The sequence below is a fragment of the Apteryx mantelli genome, chromosome 30 (genome assembly GCF_036417845.1).
Source record: "Apteryx mantelli isolate bAptMan1 chromosome 30, bAptMan1.hap1, whole genome shotgun sequence".
Taxonomy (NCBI): Eukaryota; Metazoa; Chordata; class Aves; order Apterygiformes; family Apterygidae; genus Apteryx; species Apteryx mantelli.
The window spans coordinates 2,434,554-2,451,372 of record NC_090007.1 but is presented as its reverse complement, the minus strand read 5'-3'; the positions used below and the strand labels follow the sequence as shown (position 1 = coordinate 2,451,372).

Genomic DNA, 16,819 nt, shown 5'->3' with positions numbered 1-16,819 from the left:
ACAGAATCCACTGGGCCCTATCCATCATTTTGCTCCTATGCCGTTGGCACCGCAACAGCACTCGGTGTTCAGGAAACCATGGCGCGCTGGGAGGGCTGTTCTGCCCCTCGTTTCCCAGAAAAGGATTTCTCCTTCCTTCCTCGAAGCTCGGCCGTGGTGGGGGCAGGATTTATGACATGATGCCGCTACGGTGGTTTGATAAACAACAACATCTGCCATTTCTAAATGCCCAGAGGGACTTTCCTGGCATTGCAGCTACCAGGGCAGCAGCGCTCACGCAGGCAAGGCAGACTGCTGCCGGGGCGGCTGCACAGTCTCGGGGCTTGCTAAGAGACCAGCAGGAGCCGTCGGGCACTAAACGTCCCTGGGTGGACCTGCCGATGGCAGCCAGAGCAGCTGCTTTTGACAGGCCCAGGACTTGGTGTCTGGGCTGATGTTTCTTGACATTTCCCTTTCCGCGTGCCTGCTGTGGCGGCCTTGCCTTGTCTTAATTGCATGAGCTCCTCAGGACTGTCTGTCCAAGGCCAGGGCGCTGCACGGCGCGATAGCACTGGCTCGCTAAGCTGGCTTGTGCCTCTTTCCTGAATTAGGTTCAGCCTGGACGCCACAGAGATGGGCAGTGACCCAGAGCAGGAGGACGTGGCGAAGGGAAGCCTGTCCTGCCCGCAGCCTCTCGTGTCCCTTCAGCTGCCCAGAGGGGAGCTGGAAGCCTGGAGCAGCAGCGGGGGCGGCACGGTGATCAAAGTGGAGATAGAGCCGTTGCGCCCGAACCTCGCGGTCGGCCCCAGCTTTGAGGAGGCGGTGAGTGTGCGAGGGCTGCACGCGTATTGGCGGCAGGGCAAGCTGGGGGTGCGGAAATTAAGGCGCGCAAGTGTCAGCTGCAGGCTGGATTCCTCGGATGCTGGCGCTGAACCAGGTATGCCAGGGTGTCGGCAGGAATCGCAGCAAGGACGAGCTTTCTCTGCTCTGGGACAAACTGCCCCCTCTTGCAGGATAAAGGCCCTGAGAGCTGGCTGATACACAGCCCTCTTTTCCCTTATATCTAGGTGGAATTTGCCTTGCGGCAACTCGTGCATGTTGCCTTTTTTCCCGTCACTGTGCACCCCTGAGAAGAGTCTGGCTCCGTCTGCTCTATTACCCTCCATCAAGTAGATGAAGGCAGCAATTTGACCCACCCACACACACACACGCTTCCACCTTTTGCTTTTTCAGGGAATTTCTTTGGATTCAATTCATATTAAAAGGAGAATTGCACAGCAGTGCAACGTGTCTTACAGGCGCAAGTAAGAAGTGGGAAGTACCTGAGGAGGTGTCAGCCACAAGATAACAAACGTCCCGGCAGCACACACCTGCTCCAGCCTGCCCTGGAGCCCACGCCTGAAGCCCACCAAACAGATGGGCCTTAGAGGCTCCTGCCATCACAACCCTGACAAAACAAGAGAGGGAAGGGGTGAGGAGTCAGCCCGTTCCTGGTGGTTTTCCTCTGTATTTGTTTTTGAGGGGTTTTTTTTGTGGCAGCTGCCTTGCTGGTTCCCCACTGAGACTTTGAGGCAGAGCTGGTGACAGGATCCATTTCTTGGGCCTTGGACTAATCCTGTGCCCTGCTACGGCTGTGGTTGATGCCACAGCTATCGGCCATGCGGTGAGGGAATAATCTGCCCGGGGTCTCCCAGGACAGGGCACCCAGGCTTGGAGGCTGTGGGAAGCCAGGGATGGTTGCTGGCAGTTAGCTGGAAATGGGAGCCCTGTTCCCTGCCTTGTGCTTCACCAGCCTTGCTGTGCCACTGATGGAGGTTCCCTTGGTGCACAAAGGACCAAAGATGTCCATGATCTTTTACTTCTCCAGGAATGTGGCAGCAATGGGAAGAGACGGAGGTCAAAGTCTGTCCCATCAGCCTGTGAGAAGGTTGCCTCCCCTCAGATACCTTGCAGTTTCAACACTCCTCTTCCAGCCGTGGAAGGTCGGTATATACTGAATCTATGGCATTAAATGAACTCAAAATTTTTGTGATTAAGAAGATACAAAACGAGATGTAGCCTCTGAAAGCCTAGACATCCTCTGCCCTTCCCTTCTACCTGGTCCCAGGAGCTCCTGAAACAAAGTCAAGCTGACTTTGAGCTTGTTCTAGGCTAAGTGTGTAGTCTAAGTGCAGACATGCCTGTCTCCAGCGACACATTGCCATATAACCTGTCTGTGGCTGGTGCATTGGTCATTCACTACTCGCACAAGGCAAAGATGGTATCCTAGGAACAAAATGCATCATCTTATGTGACTGGGTTTAAATGCCCTCCTTAGGAGGGCTTATGAGCCTGAGAAAAAAGAAATCCCTGCTCAGAAGATTTTTCCTTAGCTCCAGCTCTTATTGCAAGCTCTGCTGCAAAACATGGTGACAGGACTCAGCTCATATGAGAGCCCAACTCCCAGATGGCCTATCAGCACCACAGCTGATGCAAACTTAATTTTGGCCATCTCTGTACTGCTGGAGTCTATTAACCTCTCCCAGCTGTGAGGACTGCTCTGGGGCAAAATGTAGAGAGTTGTTTAGAGCACAGCCTGGGAAGTGAGTGGAGGGGTAGCCAAGTGCGGAAACTGGCTGTCATGGGGAGGGTCTCTGTGCTGGTATTACCTCCTACCCTCTGGTTGCAAGCAGGATGCTCAGAAGTTAGACTGGAGAAGAGAGGGATAACACAGAAAAGTGACGCAGCCTTTCCCTCGCTCAGCACTTCTCTCTCGCCATCAAAGGCAGAGTTTGAACCTAGCGGGATTAACGGGGTCTAATTGCATAGCTTGAAACCTGGTGCTCTGCAAAGGCAAACCAGAATCCCTGCTGAGAGTGTTTTATGTTCCAGGTGTTGAACCCCCTGCTCTGGAGATGCTGGAGAAGGACCACGTGTCCCCAGACCACGTGTAGGTATTGTCAGTCCTGGAATGGCCATATTGAGATGGCTGGGATTCCTGAGTGCATCTGAGCTACTGGAGATCCAGTATCAAACCATAAGGGAGATCCCATTCCATGCTGGGGCTGAATAGTTGGTCATAAAACGGCATCTGATGCTTCATGGGGTGCAGAATGCATTTGCAAGGACATTTTTTAATCTCTCATTTTTCTTTTGCCTCATCCTTGGTAGACTAATTGTCCAGCAGGTACTTCAGGAGCTGAAACAGTATCATGGGTGAGTGCCTCTGGGAGAGGGAACTGGTACCTAGGAACGGCACAGGAACAGAGCTTGCCCCCTTGCACAGAGCCATTTTGGAGTGTGCACAGAATTACTGATGCTTCCTCTCCAAGTCCATGACTTTGTGCTCTAATGTCCCTTCACCTGGGGGTGGAGGTCATGGGCCTGCCTGGGACCCATCTGGCAAATGACACTTAGTCCTTCAGGGACAAATCCCTAAGGGACCAGAACTGCTGTATTCTTCCAGTGTTTCTGAAACTAGGGTGAGATTGCAAGGGGAAGTAGCACTTCGCTTGCCTGTTCTGTAACTCTAAACACATGTGACTGTCCATTCTCCAAAGATGGGCCTTTCAGATGACCCACAAGTTCTGCTCTTGTGTTTCGTGCTGTGTGTCTGATGTCTTCTCCCTGCACAGGGCGAAGCAGAGAACATGTGTGCAAGAAAGCAGCGATGCTTCCCAGCAGAACCTCACGTGGTTTGAGTTCCTGTCTAATGAGTAAGTGAGTGCTGAGCCAGGCAGTAACCCAGATGCTTTGTGTCCCCTGAGCAGATTCTGATTTCTAGTCCCCCTCCATCTAAGCTCTACTGCCCTGCTAACACTGTGTGCAGGACACTGGTAGCAGCCAGGAATGGGACCCCCATTTTGTATGGCACTTATCAAAACCATACAGACAGCCAGAACTTGCACAGATAATTTGAAAGCTCAGCTCCTTATTTGCAAATCTGCCCATGAAAGACACGACTGATGCTGAACTTGATCCTCTGGGGGATGGAAAAGTCAGAGATGGGGTCCTAAAGTAATGTGTCGGGTGAACTCCATGAGTGATCTCTCAGAGAACTGTGCTTGCCCAGTTAACTTCCCTGTAGCTAAAATTTTGGGGGGCTTGTTTCAGAAATGAGGACAGTGGAAAGACTGATAAAGCAGAGAGAGGCACAAAGGTGATGCGACGTCTGAGTTCCCTGCGGAGCCGAGTCACTGGGTCCTGGCAGAAGGATAAGGTAAGGGAGAGATGCTGAATCTGCAGAGGGGTTGCTGAATTCTCCAGGTAGAAAACATGATCTGACCCAAGAAGCCGGTTGGATTGCTTTGGGATGGATGTGGCCTCTATACTCATCAGCAGATGCATTGTGACCCCTAGTATTATGCACTGGGCAAACTGATACCTCATTTTCAGCCCACCTTGCTCATGGGCATGTTCTGGCTGCCCTGCAAGGGCAGATCACCCACTGTGGCAGGGAGGAGGGCCGGCAGAGATGCAGACACGTGCTGCAATGCCGTGTCCTGCCCTTCGTCACATGTGGCCCTAGCCTAAAGGGGCTGTCCCAATCCTTTAGGAAGGCATTCGGGAAAGTCACTTGGATCCCAAAGGCTCAGGCACTAAGAGGCCCATTGTACTTGCTGTGGGCCACCTCTCTGCATGCTCATTTTTACCGAGGGGGAAAGGAATGTGTGGGGAGTGCAAGGCCTGTAACAGAGCTGCGTTTTCTCTCCTCCAGGGTAAGAACAAAGAGCAGCCCAAAGAGAAAGAGAAGGAGAAAGAGCCAAAGGAGCCAAAAGAGAGGTGGAAAGAGATCAATGGGCACCAGCTTGTGCCAGGGGTTTTCTCCAGTTGCACCAGCTGCTCACTGTGTGCCAAACCTCTTGTGAATAAAAGTGGTCTGCAGTGCCTGAGTGAGTATGGCTGTCACTGTCTGGCTCTGACCCAGCCTGGCTGTAACCTGCTCCCCCAACCTCCTGTCTGGGCCAGACTGGCCATACCCTTGCCTAAATCAGCCTCATAGATTGCTTCACTTTTCTGCCTGGCTTGACTGGACCCCACCACCCTGCTTGGCCTGGATCGGTTGTTCTGCAGATAGGAGATAAGCTTTAGATGGTCTTTAAATCCTGCCTGGCATTAGTTTGTTCTCGTTATCTTTGGCCACCTGACCATTTCCTGCCCTATTCCCAAAAGGAGGGTTCTGGGTCAACTCTTCCTTTTCACAAAGTTCTGCTTTGCCCAAGCACCTACCCCTGCTGCCTGGGTGAAGCTGGATCTTTTAGGCTTTTTTCCCCAGACACAGTGATTTGTCAGCTCCGCACCTGCTCTGTGAATGGGCACAGGGATTCCTAGAGCACCCAAAGCTTTATCAGCTAATGCAAAAGTCAAATGGCACCTCCTAGGACCTGCAAGGATGAGATTGTTGCTTTGAAGATCTGAGTAGTGCACAGGAATGGCAGCTGCTCCTTTGCTGGTGTGTGTGGGACTCTGCCCTCCCACTGTGTTCACTTGGCATGCAGGGGACACGTGGGCTTTGCTGCATGGGCTTGGCTGATGGGCAAACCCTGCCTCTGCTCTTTGGGGCAGGCACTCAGGGCACTGAAGAACACTTTCTTTCCAGAGGGGATTGTCTGTGTGCAGAATAAATCTTTTGGAAATGAGAGACTTGCTCTCTTTCTCTACCCTGTATCCTCAAGCAATGCTCATTCTCAAGTAGGAGACTCTCAGAGGCTCTTAAGGTCAGTAAAACCTTCCTGGGGCAGAAAAGAACTGGCTGCCCTTGGACATGCATTGTGAGGAGCATGTTTTCCTTTCGGGGCAGCTGGAGGGAAATTTAAAAGGACCGCGGGCCTAGCTGTTAGTGAATGTTTTGCAGGTGTTGGAGCAAAGGACAGCAGGGAGCTGAGTGAGAGCAAATGCTTTGTGGATGTTTAGAGACAACTGTGAGAGGAGGCGGAGTTGCGCCACAGCCTTACTCTTGCTTTCCAAGGAACCTCATAGCAGAGGCTCTGCTTGCAGCATGGCATGCTGCTTTACAAAGAGTATCTGAAGCTGAAAGGATGCAGGTAGGCTTTGATCCCCAGTGCACCAAGAGCTTGGAGCCATGCTCTGTACGGTCCTGGGAGCTCTGAGGTCATTTTTCCAGGATGGCACAAGTGATGCTTCTCTGAATGGCTGCTTTAGAGATCGGTGATCTGGAGCGCAAAGGGTGGGAGCTAGAGGTCTGAGATGTGTCTAAATGGGAGTATGGCTCAGCATATCGTTGTCCATTACAAATGTGCGGGGAATGGGCATAAATTGGCGTAATCTTTACCTTGGTTCTTAGCCCTGCTGTGAGGAATCTGTGTTTCTGAGTCTTACTAACATTCAGCAGAAAAACTCCAAGGTGACTGAAGAACTGGATGTCTTTGGGACTCTATGACATCTCCTTTGGCTTTCTGGGCTATGTGGGGATTATGCTGCCTAGGCCAATGTAGGTGGTTGTGCTGAAGAGCTTGTTTTCATATGTTCCCTTTATGGTGGCTTGAACTGAGGCTGAGCAATTGGGCAGGGCTCTGAGATGTTTGTTAAAATTATTGGCCTGTCTCTGGTCAGATCTGGATTGGGACCTGTCGAACCAACAGCTGTTAGTCTGAGAGTGCCTATATTTGGATTATGTTGGGCTGAATGCTGAAACCTTTGCAAACTCCTTCTGGGCACCAGAGTTGATGGTTGATATCAGTAGCTTGCAGTGGGGAGCGGTGCACAGGTGTCTCCCAGCAAGTGCCTGATAGGGCAGGGAAGGAAGATTTTGGTCTACACCTCAGCCAGGGTGGCATGCCTACTTTTCAGAAGTGAGAGCTGTGCCAAGGTTCGGTCTGAGCTTAGTTGTTGCCAGCATCTAAGAATATTTGGCTGCTCCTCTTGTTTTCTCATAATGAATTCACACTTTGCTATCTATATGCTTTGGCCAGAGGCCAGCTCTCTGTCCACCTCATGGTCAGATGCTGTTGTTTATTTGTTATCTCCATGGTATTTTTAACTGCAGCACCACCACGTGGTAGAAGACAAAATAGGCTCATCTAAGGAAAATAAAAGAATAAATGGTAAAGAAGAGAGGGATGGGTCGAAGCCAGAGAGAGCAAAGATGGGGGAATGGCTAGGAAGCCTCAAGTCTTTTCATTGTCCTGTGGACACACAAGGTCAGGTGGCTACCACGACTGCGATGAAATAGAGAGATAAGAGCTCTTCTTATTCAAGGGAGTAACAGCAGGAGGAGTTGTGCTCTTAATTCAGAACAAAGAATTATAATTCTTCTGCTAGAGACATAAACGTGTGTTGTGAAGAAGGTCGGCAGCCTGGCTAGCTCTGTACGTGGCACGCTTGCTTCCTTCTCCCACCTCATGGTGTAGCTCACACCGTGGACACCTAGCAGCACAAAGCCTCCAGGCATGGGAGGTGAGGAGTCTGCTGTGTGCGTCTGGAGTACAGATGCAGGACAGTTTCTGCAGCTCCAGTTTCAGAGTCTTACAGACGCGATGTTAAGAGTCTGGCAGGGATGAAAAACAAAGAGGAATGCTTGTGGTAACTGGGATCTCAACAACAGTGGCCACCCAAACTTCACTGTTACATAAACTTTGAACTGCAAGCCTGTTTGTTGTTCACCTGGAAATGGAGAAAGCTCCTTTTGAGCCTTTGCTGTCAAGAGTGGAAAAGGTTCTGTGCCTAATTTAATCCTTTCTTATAAACATGCTTCCAGAGTTTATGCAACAGGAGTTAGATGAATCCCAGGAAAGCCCTGACAGGAGGAGAGCTCTCCAAACAGGCTGTACCATGGAGGGGAGCCAAGGATATGCCGTGGAATATGCATGACAGATGGATTGCTTCCCTCCTAGTGACCTGAGCTTGAGCACTGGGGTAGAGCTGGGTCTTCTACATCTTCTTTAGTTGAGAGCGACCTGTCTATTACTTTATGGGAAAGATGCAGCCGTAGCCCTCTTAGGTTGCTCAGATAGACCACCATCTTCAAAAGTTAATGAAATTGCAACTAAAGCATTTGGCAGGCTTCAGACAAATTCCTTTTCTTTAAGAGAAGGCACTTGGTTTACTGAATCTTCATGAATAATGCAGGCTGGAGGGCTGGCTGTGATTGACATCATACAGCCCACCTGTCCTTGGCTGACCCTTGCTGGCTGTTTCAGTCAGCAGGCTAATTTATAACAAATGGTTGTAGCATGCAGTCTCCAGGACTTATTTAAGGCATATTGTGAAAGAAGTTTGGAGAGCTGCTTCCTTTCTTCTAACAGTTTTGTGGGTAAATGGAGGACATGGGTCTCCGCAATTGTCAGGCAAACATCCTTCACTCATGCTGTTTTTATCTGTAAAGGAAATAGGCCAAAATATCGCTTGGTCTGGACTTGAAATGTAGTGCATGAAATTTACCTCTCACTTTGCAGCTGTGTTTGCACATTTTTGCTTTTGGGATTTCCAGTGCAGCACCAGTAAGTTAATATGAGGATAGGTTTGGCTTACAATAAGGAGGACTCGCCTGATCTTCTATCATGAAATTTCTGCTGATAACCCACTCAGAGTCCAGAGAAATCTAAAAAGCAGCAGGCAACCTGAAACTTAAATTTCTGGAAAGAGACACAACTGCCAAAAAGCTTCTATTTTGGGGAAAGAGGTTTGGCTACTGTAACATGATGACAGTGATAAATGGACTGGGAGTCCCACTTGGAATAAATGATTACTGACAGAATTCCAAATAAAACAGGCAAAACCAGAGAGACTATGGGCTAATGCTGTTATAAGCCAACAAAGCAGGATGTAAAGCAACTGTGAAAGTGGTCTGTCATATTGGTTTCAGAGGAAACACTGACTGAACTATGAATCTGCTGACATGCAGCTGGCCCTGCTAAATAGTCATTGCAACCCTAGAGGGTTTAGAGAAGAAAGCTGCAAAACATATTATTCTGAGTCCTTCTCATTTTCTGCTTTTCACTTTCTTCTCCTATCTGGGCGGTGTTGCCTTTACTTGGACGATTTCCAAGCTGCTCTTCTGTGCCTTCCCTTATAAAACCTCAGGATCTTAAACACTTGGCCTGACAAATGCGTAAGCTGATCTGGTGGTAATCTATCTACTATTTGTTCAGTAAGAAATGCTTTATTATTATAGATAATTAAACAGAATTAGAAAGTGGGTGCTATACTCTTTGCTATGATCCAAACCTTAGCTCTAAGCTACAGAGTATTTGTGTAGGTTGCTGTGCCAGATTTTACTCTAATTTTGCAGAGATGCCCTGAGGCCAGCCATACAAGCACAGGATGTTCTCTCTGTGAAAACTGCAGTTGGGCAATCTGCAATGCTTTACTTGTATATTAGAGTGAAGCACAAAGTTTGAAGTGTCTAAGGATTAATTTGTCACTAAATGGCAGCCAGCTGTTTACCCCAAAATTGCTTCATGTAGTGATTATTTCTTTGTATTACTTCAGTGCTGAGAGGCCCCAGTAAAAGACTGGGACCTCATTGTACTTAGTCCTGTACAGAAGCAGAACAGGAGAGAGCATTTCTGAAAAGCCTGCAACTATAAGATGAAAAAATATATATAGGTGAAACAGGTCACAACATGGAAACGAGAGAATACTGGTCCCATGATAGTCTGTCATTTCAGCACATTTCCAGCCCACCTGCTGTCAGGTTCTTTCAAAGCAGTGCAGGAAAGCTGCAGGGAGGATTTTGAGAGAGAAGTTTGTTTTATAAATGTGCGTGTTGCATTTTCCAGCTTGTCAGGGAACGCGGATAATAGCATCAATGTGCATGATTCAAGATATGACAAACTTGCAGTGGAGATCAGTATCATGAGTCCTCAGAGTGAATCAGAGATAAGGAGGGTAAGGGCAGGTCACGGACTCCTCTGACTTTTCCTCTTCCCACACAGAGAGCTCTATAGCAGCCAGGTGCTAATACCAGAGCAAATTGCAGGCCTTACTGGTGTGGGGAAAAGGTTTTGTTTCCAGTAAGCGATTCAGTTGTACGAGTCCGTGCATGAACGTGCCGAAAGTGAAGCCATAGCCCCTTTTCTTTCACCGTTTGTCTGCACGGGGGCCACGTGCAAAGGCCCAGGCGGGCTGTGGGCACTAGCAGCACCGGGGTGGCCGGGAAGCGCGCACCCTGCCAACTCGCAGGGCGCCCTAACCTTGCCTTGGCAGAAGCGACTGTAAACACTTCAGCGCGGCCCCTAGTGAATGGCAAATCACCCTGGGGCTTTAATGATGAATCTGGTAGTTAGCGCAAACCCTTGGCGCTGCACAAACACACGAACGAACGACCGTGTTAAAGCTGTCACTCGGGATGCTACATCCCATCCATCAGGGGCCTTGTTTAGTCTTTGTTCCCGCCGCGGCCAGGCGCTGAGGGAAGGCAGGTTCCCCTGGGAAGCCCCCGTGGCGCGGCATGTTTACACAGCAGGGGCAGCGGCCGGAGCTGGCTCTGCTGCCTCGGGGCTGGGGGCGGCCTGTCCCTCTCGGCAGGGGAGAGAGGCTGTTGGCTCCGGCCACCTCTCCCGGCTCCGGCCCGGCAGCGGGATGAGGAGAAAGCGTGGGCCGGGGGGGGGGGGGGGCAGGGGGTAGTTGCGCGCTCGCTGAGGAGAAAGCGCGGGCTGAGGGGGGGGGGGGTCGCGCGCTCGCTGAGAGGGAAGCGCGGGCTGAGGGGGGGGGGGTCGCGCGCTCGCTGAGGGGGGAGCGGGGGGGAGGGGCGCCGCCCCCTGCCCCCGCCCTGCCCTCCGCGCGGCGGCGCAGGCGCGGCGCGCGCCCTCCGCGGCTTTTTGCTTCCGGGACACGGGGGCGTTTCCTGTTGCTGTGGCGGCGGCTCCCGGGACCGAGAGTGCAACCGGCGGCTCCCCGGGGAGTCCGGTAAGAGACCGGGGTGTCAGCGCGCCCGCCGGCGCCCCGAGCCTCGTCCCGCGGCTCCCCGGCCCCCCCCCCCCCCGCCTTTAGGGCCTTAGCGGGAGCCCTCTCGGCGCTAGGCCCCCTCTCCCCCGTAGGGCAGAGCCCCGAGAGGCCTCGGCCCGGTGCCCGGCCGCCCCCGGGAGCGGGAAGGCGGCTGGGGGCAGCGCCGCTGCCCGCGGGGTTTTCGGCGGGGACCGGCCGGCTGTGGAGGGAGCGTGTCAGCCGGCCGGTGCCGCCTAGCAACGTCCCGCCGCGCTGCGCGCCGGCGAGTTACACAACACCTGCCTCCTTCGAAAGCGTGAAGAAAATCGAGATTTTGGCCAGAGCACTGGGTTTATCTCTTCCCTTTCGTGATAAGTTCTGCAGGGCTTAGAGCTATTCCAACGTTAGCATTTCAAGGCTTAATTAGGGAGACAAAGCAAGGCGTAGCTTATGAAGATCCAGTCTTTATCTCAGAGGCGTAGAGACCTATCTTGGCAGCTAGAGAAGGAACTGAAATATTACGGTGTGAATTACGGAAGGGAATTGATCTAGCATCACGTGTATCTGGTTCTTTTTACCACATAGCTTGAGTCTCAGCATCCTTATTCTTGAGGCAAAAAATTGTACATCTTGTCTTCTTGTTTACCTGTGCTGCTCATACTGGGGCTGCAGCAGTGAAGAATGCCCAAGGTGCACATAAAAAGACTTTGACTATGTTAGAAAAAATCTGGTGGAAATTGCCTACTGGTTCTTACCCACAATTGTGATGACTGACCCATTTGAAATATACCCCCAATACTGACATATTCCCCAATACAGAAGCGAGAGGGGGATAATATCAGATTGTAGGCTTACCTGAAATGCTTATATGTGCTGGAAAGGAAATCCCCAAAGGGAGCTAGAAGCAGTGACAGATTTTGGGGGAGGTGGGGAGAAGCTGGGACTGATTCATAAATAAAATAGCTTTCTGAGTGTTTCTGGTACTGTGTTTGGGTTTGCTGTTCTAATAAATAAGCAAAGTTAAATACTGTCTGAAGATTTTGCACTGTGGTTTCATTACTGTAGCATATGTGGGCCTTCTACAGAAGACTAAGAAATAAACCAGTTCCTTCTGAGTTGTTGGTGCTACCCCTTTTGAAAAAAATTTTTTTTTCTTAGTGACCTATTTTATTTGGTATATTTTTAAAATTTTTAAAGTTAGAAAATACTTGTAAGGTTCTTGTTATTATGGTAAAAAATAAATGCGTGAACTATGGCTCTCAAACACACTGTGTTGTAGTTCCACCTAATGTTTACCTATGAAATATTTCAAATGCCATTTATGATTGTCATACTTGCCGCCTCAGTCCTGCTGCGGTGTTTCTTTAAAATGGGGGAAGGGTTCAGTGTGAGAGAATTTAAATGGTACTAATCTTTCTTTTAGGACAATACGCAAATTTTACTTTACTTTTTTTTTTTTTTTTTGAAAAGAATTATCAGTTGTTCATTTGGTCCATTCCAGGGGATGAAGGGGGTAGTGCTTTAGAAAAACAAAAACAAAAAACACCCAACCCATCAGCACTTGCAGTTTGTTAGGAATGACATGAACCATTCTAATCCGTCTCCTTGCTATTTTGACAATAACAACAAAACCACTGAGAAAGTAATTCCTAGGTTGTTTGTGGAGAGCAAGAGGAGCATTTTAACAGGGAAACTGAAACCTAATAATGTAGTATTGTTACTGTCTGGTGTGGGCTGTTTCTATTTCAGAATGTGAAGTGTCTGGTCACTCTGCACTCTTCCAGTTTTTGGTTTCTGCCTCTGCTCAATGAGGCATGTTAGCAAAACAAATAAATAAACACTAGTCGCTGAAGCCACTAGGACAAAAATTAAATCTGTTCTGAATTAATTAGGATACATGGCCTGGTTTTACTGAATACAGGAACTTCTTCAAGTTCAAGTGAAACTCCTCCTCTTCCCTGAGGAGTCATAATGTCAGTCTGCTTTTTCTGGAATGCTGTAGTTTGAAACGTTTCTCAGTGGTTGTGTTCTGTATCTTTACGTATAAATTCAGATTTTATATTCTTGTATTAATTCTTCATATGCAAGTTCTTCAGAACTAAACATTTTCTTTGTCAATTCAAGAGAGAGTAATGACCTTCTTCTATGGTGTAACAATGAGAAAAGAGGGAAGAGATTTTCTTTCATCTCTGCAGTGTCCAGAATTATTTAATATCAGAAAAATTGTTAGTTTTACAAGAAAGCTCTTTTGCCCACAGCTCATTTCTGCTGGTTGGATTTAATAAGTAGTGAAGAGTGTTCAAACTCCTTGTATCATTAGAATCAGTACTAAAGGCTGTCTTCATTTGAGGTTAATTATGTTTTAAAGATTTTTCAATCTGCCATTGAAAAAAAATATGTATATATATGTTTGAGGGGAAAAAAGTTAATAGTTAAATTTTAGACTAATTACAGTATATCTAAGTGTTAGTTTGCAAATGGCCATTTAAGAGTTATTTTATTGGGCAGTACTGTTTCATACCAAAGGTCAGTGTCATAATACTCATAATATTTGGTGAGTCATAGATTTGTCCTGGAATTCAATTCTGGTAGACATTTATAGGACATTGCCAGTGTCTCATCCACTGTAAGGTATTACAGCTGTGGGAGAAAATGTATTCGCGTGCTCTTTTTGAGTTTGGTTTATTGCCCTCTTGAATACTGTGAATCAGTGTTATGCTTTGGGGCAGTGTAATGTGTTGTCCAATAAAATGCTCTTAAGTGACTACTTGTGAATTGTTTTTTTGTGTGCCTTTGGGAAGACATCTCATTAATTAGGGAAGTTTTTATTATTCTACCAGAAATTACTTTTATTATCAGGAATCATCAACAGAATCTTTTATGCTGTTTATGAGCTCCTTAGTCTTGAATATTTCTTTGCTGGATGTGGCCTCAGTTTCACTTTGTCAATGGACTGAAGGTCATCACTGACCCTAGCCAATATGAAATGCTTCAGATGCAGTGACCGTCCCCATAGTAAGCAGAAGGAAGATAATGTGATGCTCCCAAAATGCTCAGTCTAATCACAAATGGCTTGATTTAAGCCCAGAAACCACCATGCTGGTTTTACTTCATTTCTCATGCTATTTGTGGTATTGATTGCTGTAAACCTTTAGCTCCAGCAGTGGTGGTCCTGTCCCCATCCAGTCAAGGTGACCCAAATCCTTGTCCACTAGCTTATAGCTGAGGATCCTTTCTGAGGCTGCCTAGCTGGTATTCTCAGTGCTAGCCGTGGCCACAGCCCTTCTGTATAGCCTTTGTGGAAATAAAATCCTTTGGAGGAGTTGCTTTTCCCTCCCAAACTCCTATTCTTGTAGTTCCAGTTAGTCATGTGGCTGGTAGAGGGGAGAGAAGTTGAAGGAGGAGAAGACTGGGAAGAGGAAAGGAAGAGACTGGGTGGGAGTTCTTCTGAGCGCTCTTAGCCCCATCCTTCCTTGGGACTTTCTGTGCCTCTCCAGTATGAGAAGAAAGTGTCTGGTTCATTTTTATACCTTTCCAAATTATCGATCCAAATAAAACCTAATGCCACCAGTTACTGAAGTGTTACATGCAGAAATATTTTCTTTATCAGTTTTGAATTTATCAATGTTCCTTTTCTTTTGTTGGTCTCCTTTTTTCTTGTCTTTTCTTTCCTTTTCTTTTCTATTATGATACAGGGAAGAAAATTCCTCCCATCTGTCTTTTCTAAAGTTAGATATCTATTATTTGTATACTTTTATAGTGATTCTTCTGATTTGTTTCTGTTCTGAAAACATTGAGATTGATATTTAAGGTTTCTTTGATTTCTCCACTTTCTTCTGTTCCTCATTCTTCTCTTTGTTGTTTTCTTGACCCCTGCTGTTCTCTAGTGTCCTGTTCCAGAGAGGCTGTCTAAAAGAATAAAGACTGCAAAGAGATCTTAGATTTAGAGAAAGGAAATCAAATTCACTAGTATTCAAATGATCATTCTTATCCTGAATTGGAGTGTACTTGACTCAGCACTGTCTTCAAAAGTGTGTTGAATAGGAACAGCTGGATTATATTTTATAAAATGAAGTATGTTTATAAAATGCTCTGTTGATTTTTTTTCTGCCAGCTTCTGTCAGTTTTCAAAATTCTGTTACATGGGTAAAAATAATGCCATTTAGAAATCATTAGATTTATTGGGTTTCAAATAGTCTTTCAGAGAATTCTTTGATTCACCTGCAGTTTTCTGATGCTTTCCTGTAGCATTTTTGTGTTTTCTAGTATGTTCTCTCCTATCATGTAAAGAACGTTTCAGCAGCCTACAAAACTAATACACGGTACTGTTAGATATGTCATGTAATTACCTGGAAAATATCTACTGAGAGTGATATAAGATGTTACCTGTAACAGAGCAAGTGAATGGTTTTAAAAATGAAATACATTTTTAAGTTGATATCCCTTTTACAGTTAACTTAACCAGGTACCCAAGTCTTTGAAGTAGGAGTGGTCTTACTAATCATTAATAGGAAAAAAAAATTATTGAACTTAATCACTAAAGATATGCAAATGTCCAGTCATATTTTGAGTAAATGATTATGGAGTGCTGTATTGCACAATTCTAGATAACGAAATGATTTCAAAAGGAAATTTGAAGATACACCAAAGTGTTTCTAAACTGTATGGTGTATCTTCAAATTTATAATAAAATTTTATTGTAATTAGTTATATAACTAGAGCTTTTTTAAAACTGTGTATGATATATCTCCAAAATGTATATCAAATCATAAATATGTATATATGTGTGACTATAAATATGTATATATCTGTGTGTGTCTGTATATATGTGTCTATATACACACATACGTATGTATATACATAAAATATGTATATGTAGACATTGCCTTCTAACACTGAAAATGTATTCAGGCTCATACAGATGAATGCCAATGAAGCTGGGAGTCCATGCCGTCAGCGCTCCTGGGTGCACAAGAACCAGAATAATTGCTTTTGCAAAAACATAGCTTTAGCGAGTAATAGAGTTCATGTGCGATGACTGTCCTACACTGGTAACCCTTGGTTTTTGAAAATACTTGACTGTAATTTACAACTAATTAGTTTAAACGTAAGGGCATTATTTCTTAATCCAGTCTTGTTCTAAATAGAAACTATGCTTAGTCGACATGCTGTAGTCATCGCTGTGGATGTCGGTTATTCTCAGAGCAGGTGCAGTGGAGCAGGCAGTGGCTGTGTCACACTTCCCTGTGTTGCGGTGCCTCTTCTGCCCTGAAGGGAACCCATCTGTAAGCTAGGCTCAAATCCAGCCTCTGTGGCCCATGTAATACAGCATGATGTCATGAGAATTTTTTCTGTTTCCTTTAGTATGGTGGTTTAGTCCTACAGTTTGCTTTTTTGTCTCAGGAGGAAGGAGTTGCCATTGTCAACTGATTGTTGTTTTGGCCTGTTTTTAACAAGCTCTGTATTTCCCAGTGATCTGTGCAGGCTTTATCAGCGCTGAAGTAGCTAATATCTTAGTCGTCCTTTACATACTTTCAGGAAGTAAATAATTTTGATACATTTACTATCATGCATTTTTAGAGACATGTTCATCTGAAGTTATATAGTGCCTTTTATTTTGTTGCATGTGGTAAGATATTGGTAGAAATATCACAAAAAAAAGAGAAGTTATGGGGGGTGATTATTGTTGTGAAAAAGTTGTATATGGCAGGCACTTAAAGTACAGTATTCTGATCCTGTTTCCTATGCTTGTGGAAGTTGCATAATGTGTAAGCATCTTTCAGTTCCATGCTTTCAGTTTTTCCCTCGGGCTTGTTTCTATATCTGTTTATTAATTTATTTATAAATAAGGCCAAGTAAACATATTGCTCAAGTTCTCAGAGATTTGCTGTAATTATGAAAAACAGTTCTAAGTGAGAATTTCTGTTAGCCAGAAGCCTTAAAGCAGGTCAGCAGTCTTGGTGCCAGGAGTGGG

General features: G+C 46.6%; 1 protein-coding gene across 1 annotated transcript in view; it reads left to right on the top strand.

Annotated features, from left to right (window-relative positions):
- The window catches only part of ARHGEF18 (Rho/Rac guanine nucleotide exchange factor 18), a 47,103-nt gene that overhangs the window by 7,347 nt on the left and 22,937 nt on the right, over positions 1-16,819 (top strand). The window contains exons 5-11 of the mRNA XM_067313071.1: positions 591-801; positions 1,847-1,961; positions 2,851-2,908; positions 3,130-3,174; positions 3,594-3,674; positions 4,072-4,177; positions 4,676-4,850. Of these exons, the coding sequence (XP_067169172.1) occupies positions 591-801; positions 1,847-1,961; positions 2,851-2,908; positions 3,130-3,174; positions 3,594-3,674; positions 4,072-4,177; positions 4,676-4,850 (791 nt within the window). The remainder of the gene's footprint in view (positions 1-590; positions 802-1,846; positions 1,962-2,850; positions 2,909-3,129; positions 3,175-3,593; positions 3,675-4,071; positions 4,178-4,675; positions 4,851-16,819) is intronic.